The sequence below is a fragment of the Diceros bicornis genome, chromosome 8, assembly GCF_020826845.1.
Source record: "Diceros bicornis minor isolate mBicDic1 chromosome 8, mDicBic1.mat.cur, whole genome shotgun sequence".
NCBI lineage: Eukaryota > Metazoa > Chordata > Mammalia > Perissodactyla > Rhinocerotidae > Diceros > Diceros bicornis.
The window spans coordinates 7,903,277-7,922,645 of NC_080747.1; the positions used below are offsets into that span (position 1 = coordinate 7,903,277).

At 39.4% G+C, this 19,369-nt stretch overlaps 1 protein-coding gene across 1 annotated transcript in view; it reads right to left on the reverse strand.

Moving 5' to 3' along the window:
* CLNK (cytokine dependent hematopoietic cell linker) overlaps positions 1–19,369 on the reverse strand; it is an 80,148-nt gene that overhangs the window by 10,500 nt on the left and 50,279 nt on the right. The window contains exons 11-16 of the mRNA XM_058547631.1: positions 16,788–16,815; positions 14,240–14,258; positions 12,282–12,363; positions 10,493–10,533; positions 4,041–4,174; positions 2,539–2,616 (exon numbers count right to left, since the gene is read on the reverse strand). Of these exons, the coding sequence (XP_058403614.1) occupies positions 2,539–2,616; positions 4,041–4,174; positions 10,493–10,533; positions 12,282–12,363; positions 14,240–14,258; positions 16,788–16,815 (382 nt within the window). The remainder of the gene's footprint in view (positions 1–2,538; positions 2,617–4,040; positions 4,175–10,492; positions 10,534–12,281; positions 12,364–14,239; positions 14,259–16,787; positions 16,816–19,369) is intronic.

The window sequence follows — 19,369 nt, forward strand, 5'->3', positions numbered from 1 at the left end:
TACATAAAATTTGAGGAATTATCTTAGTCCCATTTTGTAGGTAAGGGAATCAGGATCTAAGAGCTTAAGTGAATCCCCTAATGTGTTAGAGCTAGTCAATGGAATGCCTAAAAGTCAAGCCCAAATTCTTGCTCTTTAAATATGCCAGCCTCCAAGTACATAAAATGGGATTGAGAGATTTTCTGGAACTCGTTCTGCCTAAACATTCAGCCATAATTGAAGCCTTAAAACTCAAGCACAGAACATTGCCAAAGATCAGAAAGGGAGAGGAAGCCAAGACGCATGACCAATTTGGGGTTTATCATCTTAAACTCTGCAATGAGTTTGTCACAATGAATCTGGGCAATCCTGTAATTTAAATTAAGTTATCTTTCAGAAATGGGAAACACATTTTGACAAAACTAACTGAGACAAACAGAATAGGAAAAGATGAAGTCATTCAGCTGAGACTCTGTTTTCTCAGTGTTTTTTTGGGAGGAGGCAGAAACAGGCGCACGGAAGGGTCGGGAAGGGAGTATTGACTGAATGGCCAAACATTGCTGGAAGGGCATTATGTGACATATACATTGCTCTTCTAGCACCATCCCCACATTGGCTTCTGGAAGCATGTCTTCTAAGAGCAGTTTTTCGGTTGAGAGACAGGCTCAGAGAGTGTGATAGCCCCTTCGGTGCTGATTAGCCAAGAAGAGGAGCCAAGGTTGGAGCTGAGCCTGTGCCAGTCTGGCTCCACTCTTCCACCATTCTACCCAGCAGAGGTTAGCGTGGTGGGATTCCCCAGGGAGAGGGAATGGAGGGTCCTCAAGGCAAGGCACCACCTAACCGCCTATGGCTCCCCATCTAGGATGTAAAGAACTATCATGGCTACAAGAGGCAGCCATGGTTTTGTGAAAAGAGCACTGATCTTTTCTGCCACTTGCTCCACCTTGTGACCAAGAACCTGACTTAGCCTCAGTTTCCTTCTCTGGAAAATGAGATAGTTCTATTTCTTCCTATATGTTCAAGATACTTTGGTAGCAACTGTATTAATTTCCTACTGCTGTTATAACAAATTACCATGAATTTAGTGGATTAAAACACAAATGTATTCTCTTACAGGTCTGAAGGTCGAATTCTGATATGGGTCTTACTGGGCTAAAATCAAGGTATCAGTAGGGCTGGGTTCCTTCTGGAAGTTCTAGAGAAGAATCCGTTTCCTTGCCTTTTCCAGCTTCTGGAGGCCACCACTAGTCCTTGACTCATGGCCACCCATCTCTGACTCTGACATTTCTGCCTCCGTCTTATAAGGACCCTTGTGATTACATTGAACCCACCCAGATAATTCAGAATAATCTCCCCATTTCAAGATTCTTAACTTAATCACACCTGCAAAGTTCCTTTTTCCAGGCAAGGTGACATAGTCACAGGTTTTGGGGATTAGTATGTGGTCATCTTGTGTGTGTGGGTCATTATTCTGTTTACCATAGAAACTTACATATAGTTTATCTTATTTAATTTTATAACATCAATTCTGAAAACTAGGTTTTATTAAAATTTATTAGATACCTATCATTATTCACCCATCCACTAATTAACTAACTTATTCATTTTGTATTTCCTCATTCAACCATGACCATTTTAGTGGTTAGTTGAGGATAAGTTTTGATGTTGCAGTGGTCTTGATAGCCTTTCTCTCCCTTCTAAACAATCTAGTAGAGTTATCTGCACACAGCAGAATAGTTGCTGAATAGCTGTTTCCTATTTGTGATCATGGTTATAGCAGTCATTTGATCTGATTGCCAATATTCCAGGTCTTCTCTCCTTTTGGTCACATGGTAGGTTTGTACTTCCCCACCCTTTTCAAAGTTAAGTCTGGTCATGTGACTTACTTTGGCCAATGAAATGTGAGCAGAGGTGAAGTGTTAAGAGCCAGTGTGACTGGTGTGAGCACACACTGTGATGGAGCCTCCAGCAGTCTGTGTCTCCCCACCCAAACCTGTCTTGGACGTGGAGTGCAAGCAAGAAATAGTTTTGTTATGCTAAGCAACTGAGATCTTGAGGTTGTTTGTTACTATAGTATAACCTATCATATCCTAACTGTTACAGCATCCATGGTCCCTGCTCCTTTCCTGAAGAAGTGAGGCACAAAGACCCAACTGGACCTTGGGCAGACCTTCAGTAAGGAGATAAAACTTGAAGAAAGCAGAAGGAAGGCACTTTCCATGTGACCTCCATTTATACCCCAGCTTCCACATTTGGTCTCCAAAATACTAGTTCCTTAGGGTTGATTTTACTATTTTCATTTAACAAATAAGGAAACCTACACTTAAAGATATTTAGGGACTTGAGAAAGTTACACAGCTGATAAGTGACACAACCAAGTCTCAAATCTAAAACTCTGAAATCCCCCTTTCAGTTACAACATCTCCAGCATTGAGAAATGCAGGACGATGCAGGAACCACTACATCAAAGCACACTGCTTGTTGTGTCCCGTGACCTCTGGGCAGGAAACCGTAGGATGACTACAGAAACAATGAGATGGGCCCTGTAGAAGGCATTACCTTGTTCTCCTTCATTAATGCCTCTTCTACTGCCTGGCGGCTGTACTCTCCAATGTACCATTCATTGTGTTGGACGTCCTGCAGTAGAGGTTAAATGATGATTATTTTAGGGTCAAAGGGAAGTACCAATGTACCATTCGTTGTGCTGGACGTCCTGCAGTAAAGGTTAAATGATGAATATTTTAGGGTTAAAGGGAAGTACTAATTATTAATTAATTAACTAAAATTTACTTTCGTTCCACCAGTGCCAAATCACAGTTTGATTTATATCAGATATGCAGGACAAAAATTCCATCCCTGGATCTGGAGATGGACACAGAAAAAGTAACTGCAGCTTAGGAATTATGCAATTGGCATGACGAAGTCTGTCTGGCATTGAAAGTAATCAGAAATTTCTCCCCATCTATTGAGAAAGGCCCTCCGGCACCATGCTCAGAATGGATAATAAACCGTCTACCTATCAATGCTTTCTGAATCTGTCCCTGGGGAGCTTACTGAGGTGGGAGGTATATTGTTTGGAAGCCTATGTGGCCCTGCACATCATAAAAACAGCAGAGGAGGGAAAGACAGGTACACATTCAGAGCATCTTTATGCCACTTGCCTAAAGTCCATGAGATGGAACCGGGATTTGAACCCATGTCTGTCTGGCTTTCTCCCTGTGCCCAGAAAATAGATGAAGGACCAACAAGAATACATCTATTATCCATTTGCATCCCTCCCTCTCTATGTCTCCTCTGGGGCAGGACCATAGCCTTAGCATGTTGTCTGGCATATGATAAGTGCTCAGTCAATGGTGTTGGACTGTTCAAATGAAGTGAACGTACCATATGTGGATCTTTTGTTGGGAAAAGAATCGCAATATGTAAATCCTTGTTAATCCTAAAGACTATTGAACAGCCAGTAAATATAAAACACAGTCCTAAATATCTCCATTTTTTGGATTAATAAAAAAAAAAAACACTGAGAATCTGGAAATATGCAAGTTAACAACTCTGGTGAAAGAGCAATATAAAATGTCATATAGCAAAACACTTTTTTTTTTTAATAAAAATTAGTTATTTTATTTCATAACTTTTTTAATACCTTGCTAATTTGAGTTAACTACATATTGTGTACTGATTTCCATTCTATTAACTACTCTTTTTTTTTTTATTGGTTTATAACATTGTAAAAATTTCAGGTGTACATCATTGTACTTCTATTTCTGCATGGACTACATCATGTTCACCACCAAAATACTAATTACAACCCATCACCACACACATGTACCAAATTATCCCTTTCACCCTCCTCCCTCCCCCCTTCCCCTCTGGTAACCACCAATCCAATCTCTGTCCCTATGGCAAAACACTTTTTAAAATATTAAATACGTAATATATAATAATATGTAGCCAGAAAGGGGAAAAATTAAAGCCACTTGTGATGATCTCCTTTTAGGCATTGTTCAATAAAGCTCTATTTAGCTGCTAAGTTCATCTAGAAAGAGACATCTTTGGTTTACCTTTTCATCAGACCTTGCGGGGAACGGTTTTCTCCAGCTTGTGTTTTTATGGTGCAGCGAATTTTCCCGAGGGCCATAGCTGGCTGGAGACTGACATCTCTTAGGAGAATGGGACTGCATGCTTTCTTTATGATCTTGGAAAGATAAATCCACATTTAAATATGATTTCGTTACTGTCTCAGGTTGCCTCCCTCCAACATGGAGCTGGAACCCATTACTCCTTCTTGTGTCTGTGGCAACCGTCTTAATCTACACCACATCATCTCATTCAGGACAGCAGTCTCCTCTGGATCGTTCTCTTGTTCAGCTTTTGCCCCATCCTCTCTCTCTGGGGCATCCGAGTAATCTTTTAAAAATATAATTTTGGGGGCGGGCCTGATGGCTTAGTGGTTAAGTTCGTGTGTTCTGCTTCAGTGGCCCGGGGTTTGCAGGTTCTGATCCTGGGCGCAGACCTATATACCTCTCATCAAGCCATGTTGTGGTGGTGTCCCATATACAAAATAGAGGAAGATTGGCACAGATGTTAGCTCAGGGACAATCTTCCTCAAGCAAAAAGAGGAGGATTGGCAGTGGATGTTAGCTCAAGACCAATCTTCCTCACCAAAAAAAAAAAAAAAAACGAAAGAAAGAAAAAAATGTAATTCTGACTTTGCTACCCCCCCTGGTAAAAATCCTTCCATGATTTCCTTTACCTCTGGAAGAATATCCAAACATTTTGCTTCTGTCAATAAGGCCCTTAATAATCTTTCTCTTCTCATTTCTCCATCCTTCCCTTCCTTCCTCCCTTCCTCCATCCCCCATCGTCCACTCTATCCTAGCCATAATGAAATTTGTTCAGTTTCTTAAACAAGCGAAGTTTGTTCCCAACTCAGGAAACACCATTTTTTTTTTAACTTGAAAGATCAACATTTATTTTAATGGAACATCACTTTTTTAACCCGAAAGAATGACTGACAAAAAAACAATGGTTATTCAAACCTGCGCCTTTGGCAGATGTTTTATTATAAATGAAGAAAGTGAGCCTGTCACTTCATGGAAAATGATGCAGTATTTGTTGCCAATTATAAAATTAGACTTTTCAAGTACAAATTGGAATTTGGAAAAAATTGTATCTGCAACTGTGACATAACAGCATACCCACAGTGAGACTTTTCTGATGAGGTTGGTGGTGTTACTTACGAATGTGATTTTAAAAAATATTACATAATAAAATATGTTAACATTGGAAAGATCTGCTCAGCTCTGTGAATCATTATTTTCCAAGTGACCAAAGCACGATGCTACAAAATCATGCCTGGGTAAAAGATTCTTTAAAAGAGCAAGATAGACCAATAGGTTTTAAAGTAACAGAATGCAAAAAAATTCCTCAAAAGGGTTTTGATTTCACATGGTTCCTAAACTTTAAGATACTACCACTTGTCAAATTTTGATGTGGTGTTTTCTCTACATACTTCAATGAAAATAACATATATCTAATGCACGTCATTCCAGTAAATACTAATAAAAGATGAATTTCAGGAAATTAAAACCGCAAGGAAGGAGTGAGGTGTTAGGAAGAACACTAAACAAAAATATTTATAACTATGTTAGTAATTTAAGGCAAGAATTAACTGTAAAAAAATCGTAAAGCTTTGAGGGTATAAAAACAATATGGAAATAAATTATTGGACAATAACAACACATAAAATGGAAGAAAAGTGATTAGTGTGAAGAATTATAAGCTATGTAGTCTAAATTCAGTCTAAAAAGTGTAACCAAAGTTATAGTCCCATTTAGTAGCTTAACAACAACCCAACACAGTATATTTTTGAGGCAAAACATGAAATAAAACATTAGCAAATATTTACTTGCCATTTACCATAACATTTAGGTTATATGTGTATTTATTTTGCTTCTCATTATCAAAAAGCCAAATTTCTCTCTGGGTTTGGTAAGAGGAACAAAGGGCACTCCTGAAATATTGAAAGTTCTGTTTTAATGGTTCCAAGGATTGTGACTTTTAACAATGAGCCTAAGAATGTTTGTTACAGGGAATTATGTGTATCAAAATGTTTGTTGTAGAAAACTGTCTGATCACTTAAAGTTTAAATTACACTCATCATAGTAAGTTAATTTCACACACCAATTTATGACCTTAAAAATAGGAGAAAGATGCTAATGACATCTCTCCTTTTAAAATTTTATAAGTAAAAGCTTAACTTTCAAGCACAGTGCAGAATTCATACCATCAAAATGAAAGTTTTTTGTATTGCTTGGGAGGAGAATATGAACTCCAGAGTTTTAAAATTCAAGCATGCTTTTATTTAAAATGCTAAAGGTAACCAATGGAAGCACAGAACTGGGATGTATGACTTCCAAAAAAGAGAGAGAAAGGGGAATAATGAAGAGATGAATCCAATATATGGCAGGAAAAGAAACAAAAAGTCAGTAAAAAGCAGGGCAATAGGAGGCAAAAAATAATATAAAAATGGATCCAAAAATATTGGTAATCACAATAAATATCAAAGGTATAAACTTGGCACTTAAAAATCAGATGCAGATTGGTTTAAAAATCATTATGTGCTAATTACTCATCTAAAATATAATGACGCAGAGAGATCACTAGTGAGAGGATGGAGAGCTGTATAGCAGGCAAACCCTAACCAAGAGAGCTGAAAGAGCTGTCTTAATATAGAAAGAATGACTTCAAAAACTTTATTTTAAATTATAGTGAAGCAATGTATAGAGACTTCTTATTGAAATGGCCATACTCTCTCTTCAATATAGATTGAAACAATAAGAATATACTTGAGAGAAGAAAATAACCATTATCAGCACTTCCTATCTCTTAGTTTGTGTAGCATACATAATAGTGTTCACTGATTATGAATTTTTCATTGTATTGTGGCAACAGATTCATTATATTTCAACTCTGTGTGTCTTGCTTGAATATTTAAAAAGTCCTACTTGCAAAAGAGCATTTAGAAATAGCAATATACATTTGTAGTCTATTCAGAGAATGAGTTAAATAAAACAAAACAAACAAAAAAAAACTTGGCCACACAATTTTCCCCTGAAGGCCTGATTGGATCTTTGTTTAATGAATGAATGAAATTTGGAGCATATAATCCAGTACAAGTATTTAATTGATTTTGTCTAAAATAATGGCAGCTGATCTTTGGAAATTTTTCTTTACATAAAACATTGCATTTGAGTTTTATAACCCCAGGAAATAGTCCTCTCCCACTTGGAGAATTGAGGGTCACATTAATGAAGAGATTGACATAGAGTAAGTGGAGGAACATTGGGGAGGACACTGTGTAGGTGGCCAATAAAATTTGAGGCAGGTTAGCCTAATAAAAAAGGTAAGGGTTGTAAAATCATACTGATACCAATAATTACTAATATTTTAAAATTCTTATGTATATAAAACTCTTAATAAATGCTAACCACTCAGTAAATGCTACTGCTAATGTTGTTAGTATTATTAAAGAAACACAGCTCTAGGCTTTTCTTTTGTAACTTATAATAAAAGAGTTTTATTTTAAGCAGGTATCCACACATATTTATCAGCAAATTTTAATTTACCCTCACATACAATTTAAAAAATAATTTTAGGGCCCGGCTCCGTGGTCAAGTGGTTAAGTTCAGCTCTGCTTTGGTGGCCCAGGTTCTGTTCCTGGGCACAGACCTACACCATTTGTTGGCAGCCATGCTGTGGTGGTGACCCACATAAAAAATAGAGGAAGACTGGCACAGATGTTAGCTCAGGTGAATCTTCCTCAGCAAAAAAAAAAAATAATAATTTCATTAAAAAAGAGTTACATAAAAAATATTTATAAAATGCAGATAGAAAAAGAAAACATTAGTGAACAAAAATTAAAAACAAACAAAAAAGAAAAGAAATCATCCACAATCCCAAACTTAGCAATGTTGTTACTATTTTAGAGTATAACCAAACCTTTCTGGATCTTCTTCCACTATATCAAAATAATTTTGTTGCCCTGAAATCCATCTGCTAGGCTCCTAATAGCTTAGCTTGAACTCATTTATCAGAGAATTGAGCAAAGTCTGTTTATCAGGTGGTAACAGAACTATCAGGAATAGCTGAACACCTCTCAGTTGTAAAATAAGGATGCTAATATCTCCATCGACAGAGATGTAGATTTCACTGTTCAACATGAAGAGTACGACCCCCATGCTTGAGGCCTGCAAATTGAATCCAGTCAGCTTTAGAGAGCCCTCTAGACTGAGAACTCTGTGAGTGCCTGGATTGTGTGCTGTTTTCTGTGCGCCTAGTTTCTGCCAAGCACTGGTGATGCAGAGACGAATTTCTACCCAGTAGAATGAACATCGCTCAGTAAGTTGATGGAGGAGCATCGCAGGTGCTTAAGCTCTGGTTAGTGGAAGGATGGGGCTGTCTCTATTCTGTATTCTCAGGCCCAGCCCAATTTTGGTACAAACCACGTGCTTGGTGGATATTTGTTGACGGAAAGAGGAATTAATGGTATTGGAAGGTGCTGGAGGCCAAAATGTGTCCCCTGTTTCTTTAAGCAACCTGTTTCCTCTGAGACGAGTAGAGAACAATCTACAAGATCCAGTACAAATGATCTACTCCCAGTCCTGGGACACATGACTGGATGCATGTCTGTGAAGGCCACCCACTTCATTGACACTGCTGCTCCATTCTTCAATTGCTCTTTATTTACCTTTCAAGTTAAGACTTTGGGTTCCTCTGTAAGCTATGATTCTGCTTCCCCATCCCTGCAAAATATTCTCAAAACCCCCATAAGTAATGTCCTTTCTGGGCCCCATCAGCCCCTGGACCTTCCACCTGGACACCACAAGTCTTTTCGTCCTCATACTCTGAGATCTGGCCTCCAGGACCACTGTCCTTATCATTTGATTCCTAGGGATTGAGCCCATCCTGTTAATTACAGCCCCCTCCGGCCGCCTTCCTTTAAAAAAAGGAGTCGACTCTAGGGAAACTTGTATTAACAATGTATACATCAGGGGAAATGAGTTTTCCAGATTGATTTTCCAGTCTAAGGCCCAGAAGGTATAGGGCAGAAGAGAAATAAAGACATGATGGAGGTCAGGGAGGAAACTCTTGGTCTAATAGGATCACTTGGGTAGGGAATTTCTGGAGAAGGAAAGGGAATGCAGAAAAGAAGGAATAATATTAAAACGTGTCAGCTGCCTACTATGCATCAAGCAGAGAGGTGTGTGTGTGTGTGTGTGTGTGTGTGTGTGTGTGTGTGTGTGTGTGTATTAACCCTGTGAGTTAACATTACTATTTGAATTTTATGGATGGGGAGGGTGAAGCTCCAAGAATCAACTTCCTCAAGCTGATCCTATTGTAGGGAGAGAGGCAGAATTAGGACCAAGGTCAGTAGAGCCCTCAACCTTTCCACTCTATCGTATGGTGTCTGCTTCCTCCAGCCCTAAGCCCTCTTATGCTCAACAGAGAGAGAGTGCAGGATTAGACCTGAACACAGAATCTCCATGGCATATGGAATGAAGAAAGAAAGACACAAGAACATGACAGATCTAGTTTGGGCAAAATGATGCTAACCATATCAAAACCTATCACCAGGGCCAGCCCCGTGGCTTAGCGGTTAAGTGCGCGTGCTCCGCTACTGGTGGCCCAGGTTCAGATCTCGGCGCGCACGGAGGCACCGCTTGTCTGGCTATGCTGAGGCGGCATCCCACATACAGCAACTAGAAGGATGTGCAACTATGACATACAACTATCTACTGGGGCTTTGGGGAGAAAAAGGGAAAAAAAGGAGGAGGATTGGCAATAGATGTTAGCTCAGGGCTGATCTCCCTCACACACACACACAAAACCTATCACCAACAGTAATATAACGCTGTATTTACATGCTGCTTCGGACATCTCCACAGACATGGTATCCTTTTGATTTTTATCTTGGCAATCAGTAAGAGAGGTTAGTTTTATTTTCAACATTTCATAGACTTTTCTTAAGATAAATCTATGTTACACCCAATGGATTGGCAAAAACTGAAAGTTTGTTAAAATCGACTGTTGGAGAGGATGGAGAACAAGGCAGACTCATAAACTGTTGTTGAAACTAAATGATACATCCACTTTGGAGAATACATCTAGTATAATTGAAGAGAGGCACATCCTAAAATCCAACAATTTCCCTCTTAGAAAGAGAAATTATCATTATTATGTACATGGGAAGACATCTATAATATGGTTCACAACATAATAATGTTCATAGAGGGAAAAAACTGGAAACCACCTAAGTGATCATATTTAATTATGGATGAAAATTGTTATATTAACACAATGGAAAGCTATTTATCAATGAAAACAAGCTAATGACATTATACATATAAGCTTAGTGACTCTGAGGTTCACAAAAGCTAAGTCACAGTGCAGGAATATCACAGTGTGGTGACTTACCTGTGTATTTTATAGTTCTTACATAAAGTGTTCTTACCTCTGTTTTGCATACTGTGGTTGCTCGTCATGAATGAAGAGCTAAAGGAAATGTTAGAATTGAAAGAATGTTAGTAGTTCCCATGGTGGGTAAAATTCCACTCAGGGGTAAGGTCAATGACAGTGGCCTAAGTCACATTTACAAAGCTCTTTACAGTTTACTGGAGATGCCAGAAGAATTTCTGTTTTGTAAGGCAATAGGAGGCTGGTTCTTTCTCTCTTTCTCAAGATACACAAACATTAGATATAGAACAAATTGACCCATATAAGTTCTTTCCATATCATTTCAATGAACCCATATCATGATTCTTTACTTTTCAAAGACACGAAGAAGCCTTGTAACCACAGTCACTATAGAAAATGGTATGTGGCCTGTTGGGGCTCATGTTCTATAGAAACTGTTTACTGATTGAAGGAGAGTCAGCCACGGCAAGGAAGGAGAGTATAGAAATTATTTTATTCCTTCTTGAAATGAGAGCTGGGTGAGAAAACTGTGGATTATTATAAGGAAATTCATAAGGAGATTATTAAAAAATATAAAAGACAATGAAAAAAACAATATTGAAGCGAGGAAGGGGAAGGGCACGGGGGTTGGAGGTCATGACTCTGACATACAAGGCCTGGCAACTGCAGTGAGAGCTATTTATTGGGCACTTGCTCTGCTCTCAGCTCCCATTGAAAGATGAGTGACGTCGTCACCTGAGATCATATAGTTTGCCAGTGATGAAGCCAGGCAGTGTGATTCCAGGGGATCCCTCCTTACCATGCCTCTATTCGAACAGGATACTCTCCCCATAGATATTTATCAAATAAATAAAAGATAGCATCTTGACTGTGAATACCACCACGGAAAGTCAGGATTCATGGGCTGCGTTTTTAGAATCAAGTCATTATAGGCAGCAGGGGCTACTGAAAAGTGCTTGGGCTTTGCAATTGGACTTGACCTCAATGGTAAGGGACTCAGCCTCTCTAAGCCTCATTTATTTCCTCTGGGGAATGGGTCTGAACTATCTTCTGGATTCAGTGCGGCTTTAAGCTGAAGTCTGAGGGATGAAGAGGAGTTTCCAAGTAGGGAGAGAGTGGAGAGAGGGAAATATGGGGGAAGTGATATAGGCAAAGGAACAGCATGTGCAAATGTCTTGCATTAACTGACAACACAGAGTGGGAAAGCAGGGAGAGTGTTATGAACCGAGGCTGGAGCTACAGGGCAGATTGGGGTCATGAGGACCTCACAAGCACTAATTTTGGAGGCCCTGGATTTGGTTTTAAGGAAGCTACCCCTAATTTACAGTGACCTTGGTCAATGAGTCACCAGCCTGAGCCTTAGCTTCCTTGACTCTTCAGTTGGGATGACAGTTGTCAAAATAACCTGATCAGGCAAGTATTTAATCAGATAATGGGATTTTCAACCCCTGGCTGTCTATACAGCGCTATTCAAAAGTAAATGTAAGCTTCTGTGTGGTCATCAACTGAGACTAGTTAGAGACAGCAAACTTTTCTTCCCAAATTGATTAGCATTCATTCCAGTTAGTCCTATCTAGTTAATACTCAAGTCTTCAAATCTCCCAAACTTCTCTAACACTCAATCACGTATAAAGTGCAGGAAGAACAACGTTATTAGCTTCAATAACGACTGTGATTCACAGGTTTCCCTTGGGCCTCATCATTGGTCGTCTTTATCAAAGACCAAAGATTTTCCATTTCTCAGGAAGCCTTGGCAAGTCATTATCTGAGACAACACAGGGCCTGACCCCAAGCTGGGATCCGGCAAGGGATTCCTGGCTCCTTACCTGGCAAGAGCAAGAGGAATCTCTGGAGTACTTTGATTTCGTGACAGGTGAAATGCTTCAGACTTCATCCGGTGATAAGGAACTGCATAAAGGAGTCACGTAATTTCATCAGGTTGCAAAAGGAAAATGATTGGCGACCACTAGTGGCCTACTGGAATGACTATAATTTTATCCAAGTAATCTCTTGTTATTAGGAGTGGGCTGTCACCCCCGTATTGTGCAACAACCCTGGCTCCTGAGGGTGGCTTCTCCCTGAGGCTATAAAAATTGCTTTGAATATTCAATAATATTATCAAGAATATTCAATAATATTATCAAGATTATCACTCATCATTGAACTTTCCAAAATGCAGAATATTACATTGGAAAGTATTTGGTACGGGAAGGGCTTGAAGTGGAAGTGGGCTGAAGTTGAATTTTGCATTCAAACAAAAATATATAGAAACATAAAAAGGTTAAACCTAAGAACTATTCTGAGCAATGTAGGGGATGGGGATGCCCAATGCTGGCCCCTGCACACCTGAATTCTCATATCTGTCCTGTGACAGGAAGGATAGTTCCTAGGATTCTGATGTAGACCATCAGTTCCCACCTAGTTACCACAAGGAATGCATTTTCTCAATTTTTCCCCTTTGATCTTCAAGTTTTGAAAAGTTCTGCCAACCATATGACCTGGAGTTATTTGGTAATTACTTATGCCATTGGTGTTACCACTTTTTATTTCCTTTTCATCTTGGATAGATTTTAACCAGCCATCCAGAATTATCAAGGGCACATAATAATACAACGATATGAAATCTCATAAAACACTCTCCCAGTAGTGGTTATAAGTAATAGAGCTAAGGAAGCATATAGACACTGATGTGTCTTAATTTTTGTTGTTACTCTGTGCTCTTTCCAAGACTGATCACAAACTGGACAGCTGTGATTGAAGGACTGTGATTACTTGAAATGTGATTGGAGTCAGTGACTGGTCCACTAGTCACACATCCCATAAAATCGTTTTATGTCATCAACAGCCACCCAGAGCATCTGCCCTTCATGAACTGAACAATGTCACATTGTTGTGTTGATAATCATTGAAGTCCGATGCAACAACATCTGAACATTTTAATTAGGATGTTGAGCTTTAGTGTGGAAAAGAGCAGTCTCCTTTAGGTTTTAAAATTATTTAGAATTGCCAACAGACCCCCACTCCTCCATCACGGACCCTTGGGAATCCACAAGCCTGCTTAGACCTCACTCAAGTCTAACCTCCTCAATATAAAGAATAGCAGATTTGAGACTCACAGAGGCAATACGACTTGGTCAAAATCACACACTGAGTTGGTAGCAGGCCTCTGAAATCCTAACCTGATGTTGCTTTGTGGAGCTACGCTGCCTGTGTCAACTCCTTGGGCCATAGCTCAGGCCCTTGGGCTCTGGACATAATTCATCATTCTAAGCGAATGGTAAACAGCATTTCAAAGGTGGGCATGAAGGTATTACCTGCTTAGCATCCTGCCAGCTAGCGAGTGAGTGTTGGATTGCATGCTTCTACAACAGTGACACCAACAGTGTGCACACGTGTGTGTGTGCATGCATGCTTGAGCGCACATGTGTGTGTCCCTGGATGACATCAAAGATGGAGAGACCAGGAGATTCTCTGGAGCAGTGGCCCAGCAACATCTTTCCAAAGTGGCGGGGGGTGACAATGTGCCTCCTTCTTGTCAGTAGTCTATGGCTGAAGAAAGACCTCTAGCCCACCCCTAATTTAAATCACTCTGTTTAGACGGGAGGACTCTTGAAGAGACTACGAGGTCCTGGATCCATCTGGATCATGCCATGCACACACATGTGCACATACAACTCATGCTCTGAAACTATTGATCCTTTTAAAAAATGACTAACATTATACATCTGGAAACAGAACTTAACCTAATGATATTAGGCCAAGAAAACAAATTTAAACAGTTTACCTTTCTCTGTTCCAAGGACCTGTATTAAAAAAAATAATGATAACAATGAATGACTCTTGGTGATAGAGAATTTTACATTAAACTATGTGTGTTTTTGGAGCAATTGGTTAGCAGAGTTTGGGCAAAATTTTTGTTAGTTTAGATTTTAAAAAAATCTACAAATAACTTTCCAAAAGACTAAGCAAAAATCAAAATTTTATACTCTGTGTGTGATGTAACCGGCAAGTATATGGTCTGCTGATGGGACTGTAAATTGCTCTGACTCTGCTGGAAAGCAATCTAACCATAGCTATCAAGAGTAACCATAGCTATCAAGAGCCGCAGAAATACTCTTCTTCTTTTCCCAGTAATTCCATTGATGAAACTCTTCTTCTATGAAAGCAACCTGAAATCAGAACAAGTTCCATGTACAAAGATGTCTGGTACATCATTACTTATAGTGTCAAAACACTGGAAACAATCCACGTACCCATCTATTGAGAGCTGTTAAGTAATTTTTGGTGCTATACTCACTTATTGGAATATTACAAATGCACTGTAATATTGATGTAGAGTATGGAATAAGACTATTCTATAAGTATGTCTCAATGTTCCATTAAAAGTTCAGTGGAGTGAAATCTCTCTAGTTTCTTAAACTTTTTTTTAATTAGAAAATAAACACATTCAAGTTAAATAGTAATGCCTTCTTTACTATTTTCCACTCTCCTTCCCTCCTGCCCTCCCATTCTCCTCTCCTGCTCTCCTTTCTTCCTTCTCCTTTTTCTCACCATTTTGGCTCAGAGGTGTCTCTGTATTTTCTAAGGCAGAGAGTCATAGGCATGGGAGTAGACCTGGACTTGGGGCTTTCCAGGCTGGCCCTATCCTCTGCCAGTTGTGGGAACTGTGCAAGTCCTGCTGCCTCTTTTTCTTTTAAGGTTTTAGGAGAATTAAACGGGACAGCGAGTCTCTACTTTCCTGGAAAACTATAAAGTGCTATGTGAATTGAGTGGGGCAGGTAGCACATCATTTCTGCTGGACTGGATTCTGGTCCACAAGATAAAGTAGAGCAAGCACTTAACACACACAAACATGGCAGTTGCCCTATGAGATGGGCTTTTGTGGTGGAGAAATGGCCTTGACTCTCAGCCCAGATAAACAGTGGGGAAATGTCTTGGCAAAAGATAAGGAGGAAGAATGTGTTTTTCCACTAGGCCTTGTTGTTCTTTAGATGACATCAACTTTTAGCAGAATGCCAACCAAAGTTGCAAGGAAAACAAACAGTCCTGCATGATCCCTGCTGTCTAAGACTGACCTCCCTATTTCCTTCTTGCTTGTTGGTGATTGGGGAGCCTATTGTTCTTTCAGACTGACAAATGAGTTATGGACTATAGGTCCTCTTGAGTGGCAGCCATCTTATATGTGGGTCACATAAATTCGACCCCCAGGAAGAAAGGCATGGAATCCCTTTAGATGTGTGGGTTCCTCCAGCAGCAGAATATCACCCCCAACTTTCTCCTTTCTGGTGGCACCTGGAAAGTCCAACAACTCCCAGAAGAAGGTGAACAGGGTGAAGTCCTGAATGGAACCAGTGTTGGCCCTCTCATTCAGCAGTCATGTGTTATCCTCCTTGACATGATTGTCTTATGGACTAGAGGTAATAAATGTCTTGTTTAAGTGACAAGCTAGAAATAGGACGTTTGATTTTAGCATTCTCATAAGGCCAAAAAAGAAATAAAGAAAGAAAAGAAATCAACCCTGTAGTCTAGATAGAAGAGCATAGGTCAACTACCAAGACAAGAACCAAATCCCAGGAGGCCAGTGGGAGAGAGGTGAGGCCACTTGTGTTGCTGGACAGAGACTTTCCATCAGTTCTAGTGGACCTGCCATCTTCTTAAGGAATTTCCTCTTTGGGGGCTTAAGGAACTAAACACCAATGGGGGCTTAAGAGAGCTCCCTCTTTCCTGATTTTCATGCCATTAATTGAGCCTCTCCCACTCACCTGGTCATTTACGTGTTTACTTTGACTGACTTTGACTTTATCACAACTTTGCAAAGTTGAGTGTACTCATCTCTATTTTATGGCCCGGAAAACAGAAGTGGGGGTGGGGTGGGGGTGGGAGGCTTGCCAAAGTTCACGAAAGTAGTAGGTGGCAGAGCAGGATTCAAACCCAGGTCTGTGTGACCCTGTATCTCACATTTCTTCTACTTTGCGGTCCTATCTTTCCTGTAAAGAACAAATAGCAAGGGACAATACAATTTCCCACATTCTATTTCTGTAATGCTGGAGGCTGGAAGCCGTCAGTGGAGACTACAGCTTTCATGGGCTTGCTCTTCTCTTCATTGTACCAGTAAACACTGAACACGGCAACACGATAGAACCTTGGTTTAAAATCTCAACCTTGTTTTGCTTTAGTTTTCTCTCCTTTAAAATAGGGATAATACATTTTGTGCACAGCTATTATGATAATTCAGCATGATAAGTATCTGAAGCCAATAGTATCTTGCCCGTTGCAGACCTTAATGCACAAAAATTCCCTTCTTTGTTTCCTAGGACAAAACTGCTACTTACCTCACTTAAGTTCTTCAAGCTTATCTGTCTGCAAGGCAAAGAAATATGGTGTCACATAAAATACAGTTCATAATGGTCAAGATAAAGTCACCCGAGCCCTTAAAAACATTTGATTACATTTTCATTGCCAAATTAACAGCCCATAGTCTAGTGTGATATTTATTACTGTTCTATAAAACTAAAGCCAGGTTATTTTTCTCATAATTTTCCAAGCAAAAGAAGAAGATACAAGTCCATGTAAAAGGTGGTGACAGAAAGGATGTGAACAAACTTGCTTCTCATTTTAGGAGAATTTAAATAACATCATTTCTCCCGACATTTGATTTTCTGTGTCAAGTTTTGTTAGCACAGTCAGAACCGCTATTATTACCTTGATTTTTAAGCTCTTCGTTTTTTGCTTTGAGGAAATGTAAAGAGATTTAAATATGAAGTCGTCAGCTACAGTGGGATCCCAGGAAGGCACATGTGAGAGAAAGGATGCTGATCATGAAAGGAGATCTGAGACAAAAAACATGAACTGAACAAGAGCAAAAGAATTCAGCATGGAATCTGATAATGTGGACATTGGACAGGTCTCAGAATAAGCTCTAAGTCTTTCACTTATATTAAGTCAATTAACCTCTCTAAACCTCATTTTTCTCATCTGTACAATGGCCACAAGGGTATTCATCTTAGAGAGTTATTGTGAGAATTGCTAGAGAAAAAAATAAAAGGTTGGGTGTTCAGTGGACACCATTGTTAGAAAGTGGTCCAAGTCAGACAAGGAGACTATGGAGGGAGTGGAGGTGACAGGCACATTCTGTCTATCCGGGTCTGTTGGTGAAAAGACTGGAACTGAAGAAATGCCGGAAGATTAAGGCTGTGATACCAGTCTTAGCTGAAGGCTGTTGACCTAGGTTATAGAGAAAGGTCTGTCTGCATCAGGTAAGATGATCCCAGAGCAGATGGCGCTCAGATGCCATATTCTGGTCTCACCTCCAAGCAATAGGCAAGTGTGCCAAGGTCCCATATTTTTTAACTTGTTTCGTCAGCTCATCTGAGACAGTACATTTGCATCCTGCTTCCCCCTTTTAATAGGGCAAGTGAGAAGATAAAAGGATCTGATTAGAAGTAATAAAATAGACACCCATAGTATTAATTATTTGGGGGTTAAATTGAGGCTAATCTCAGTGTTTTCAATGTTTAAGAGACTCTGGCATCTTAGGAATTACCGAGAGATGGGCCATGTGGTTTCAATTTAAAACGTGTAATTGATTTTAGACTTGTTGACTTTAAGTTACCAGAGTCAATCTATGTTTGACTCCATTTGTAAACTGTTTAAGAGACCTTGAATTTTTCTATATTTATACATTTACCTTATTAGATTTACAAAAACTATTGAAGAAAGTTTTGCTTGTTAAGAGTTTAGACCTTCCCTGCCAGCATTGGAAATACTTAAAAGTCAAGTAAGTTAACTGTATAAAGATATTTCAAATATTTAGGGAGATTTAACTGAGTTTTTCAATGAGGCTTATTGTCTGAGATTCCTTACCCTACCTAATGTGATAAGCAGAATGACTGTTTTTCTGTTTAGATAAAATCACTCGATTTATAAGCAGAACAATATACTTTACAGATGGAAATTGAGCTTTCAGGAAATCTAGGCTTTGGAATTGGTAAATGAGAATCCAAGTAATTGCAGGAAGCCCTTTCTGTGCACGACAAGCATCTTCGAGCACAGAAATGCCCAGGTTGACAAGACGCCATAAGTCAGTTTCTCCTGTGAAATGAAGGCATTGAGCTTTGGGGGTTGGGGGGGGGTGGTCTCTTAAATGAGATTCTGAAGACGGATCTGCATAAAGTTACAAAATGGCAGAAAAGGGTGGGGACTCTGGCCTCCTCCCCACAGCACCACATTGCCTCTCTGAAAGCATCTTTCAACTTACAAGTTTCCCCACATTCTGTTGCTGGAGAAGGCCAATAAAACATGGTCATTGACTGCAGAAAATAAGTTTTCCCACATCCCTTCCCGTGCATAATAGGAACTCAGTGTGTATTTGAGGATAATACCTTTTACTATAAAAATAGCCCCTCTCGAGCCTCCCTTAGTTTTTGGCTTAGTTTTAAACGAATTGGATTTGAATCCTTGCTGTGTCATCTATGAGCTCTGTCACTCTCGATCAGTGAAATTCTTTCTCTGAAGTTTAGTTTTTCCACCTGTAAACTGGGTAAATCCAGACAGTAATGAAGAGGGTTGATTAAGGTTCTCATGAAATAATATATGTGAAAGCTATTTGGAATAAAAGAACACCTTCCGTCTGCAGAACACTTCTAACAGTTTTGTTAAATTAAGCTTTTTGTTCTGAGATAATTGTAGTTCTCACGCAGTTGTAAGAAATAGTACAGAGATATCCCAGATGCTCTTTACCCAGTTTTCTCCAATGGCAACATTCAGCAAAACTAGAGTAATAATAAAGTTCACACATGAAAATCAATAGTTTCCATTCGTAAATGCAAATTTGTATATCTTCTTTGTAATCCATACTTTCTCTCTTTTAAAGGATCATGCTTTCTTGATATCTATAAAGATTTTTTTTTCACTT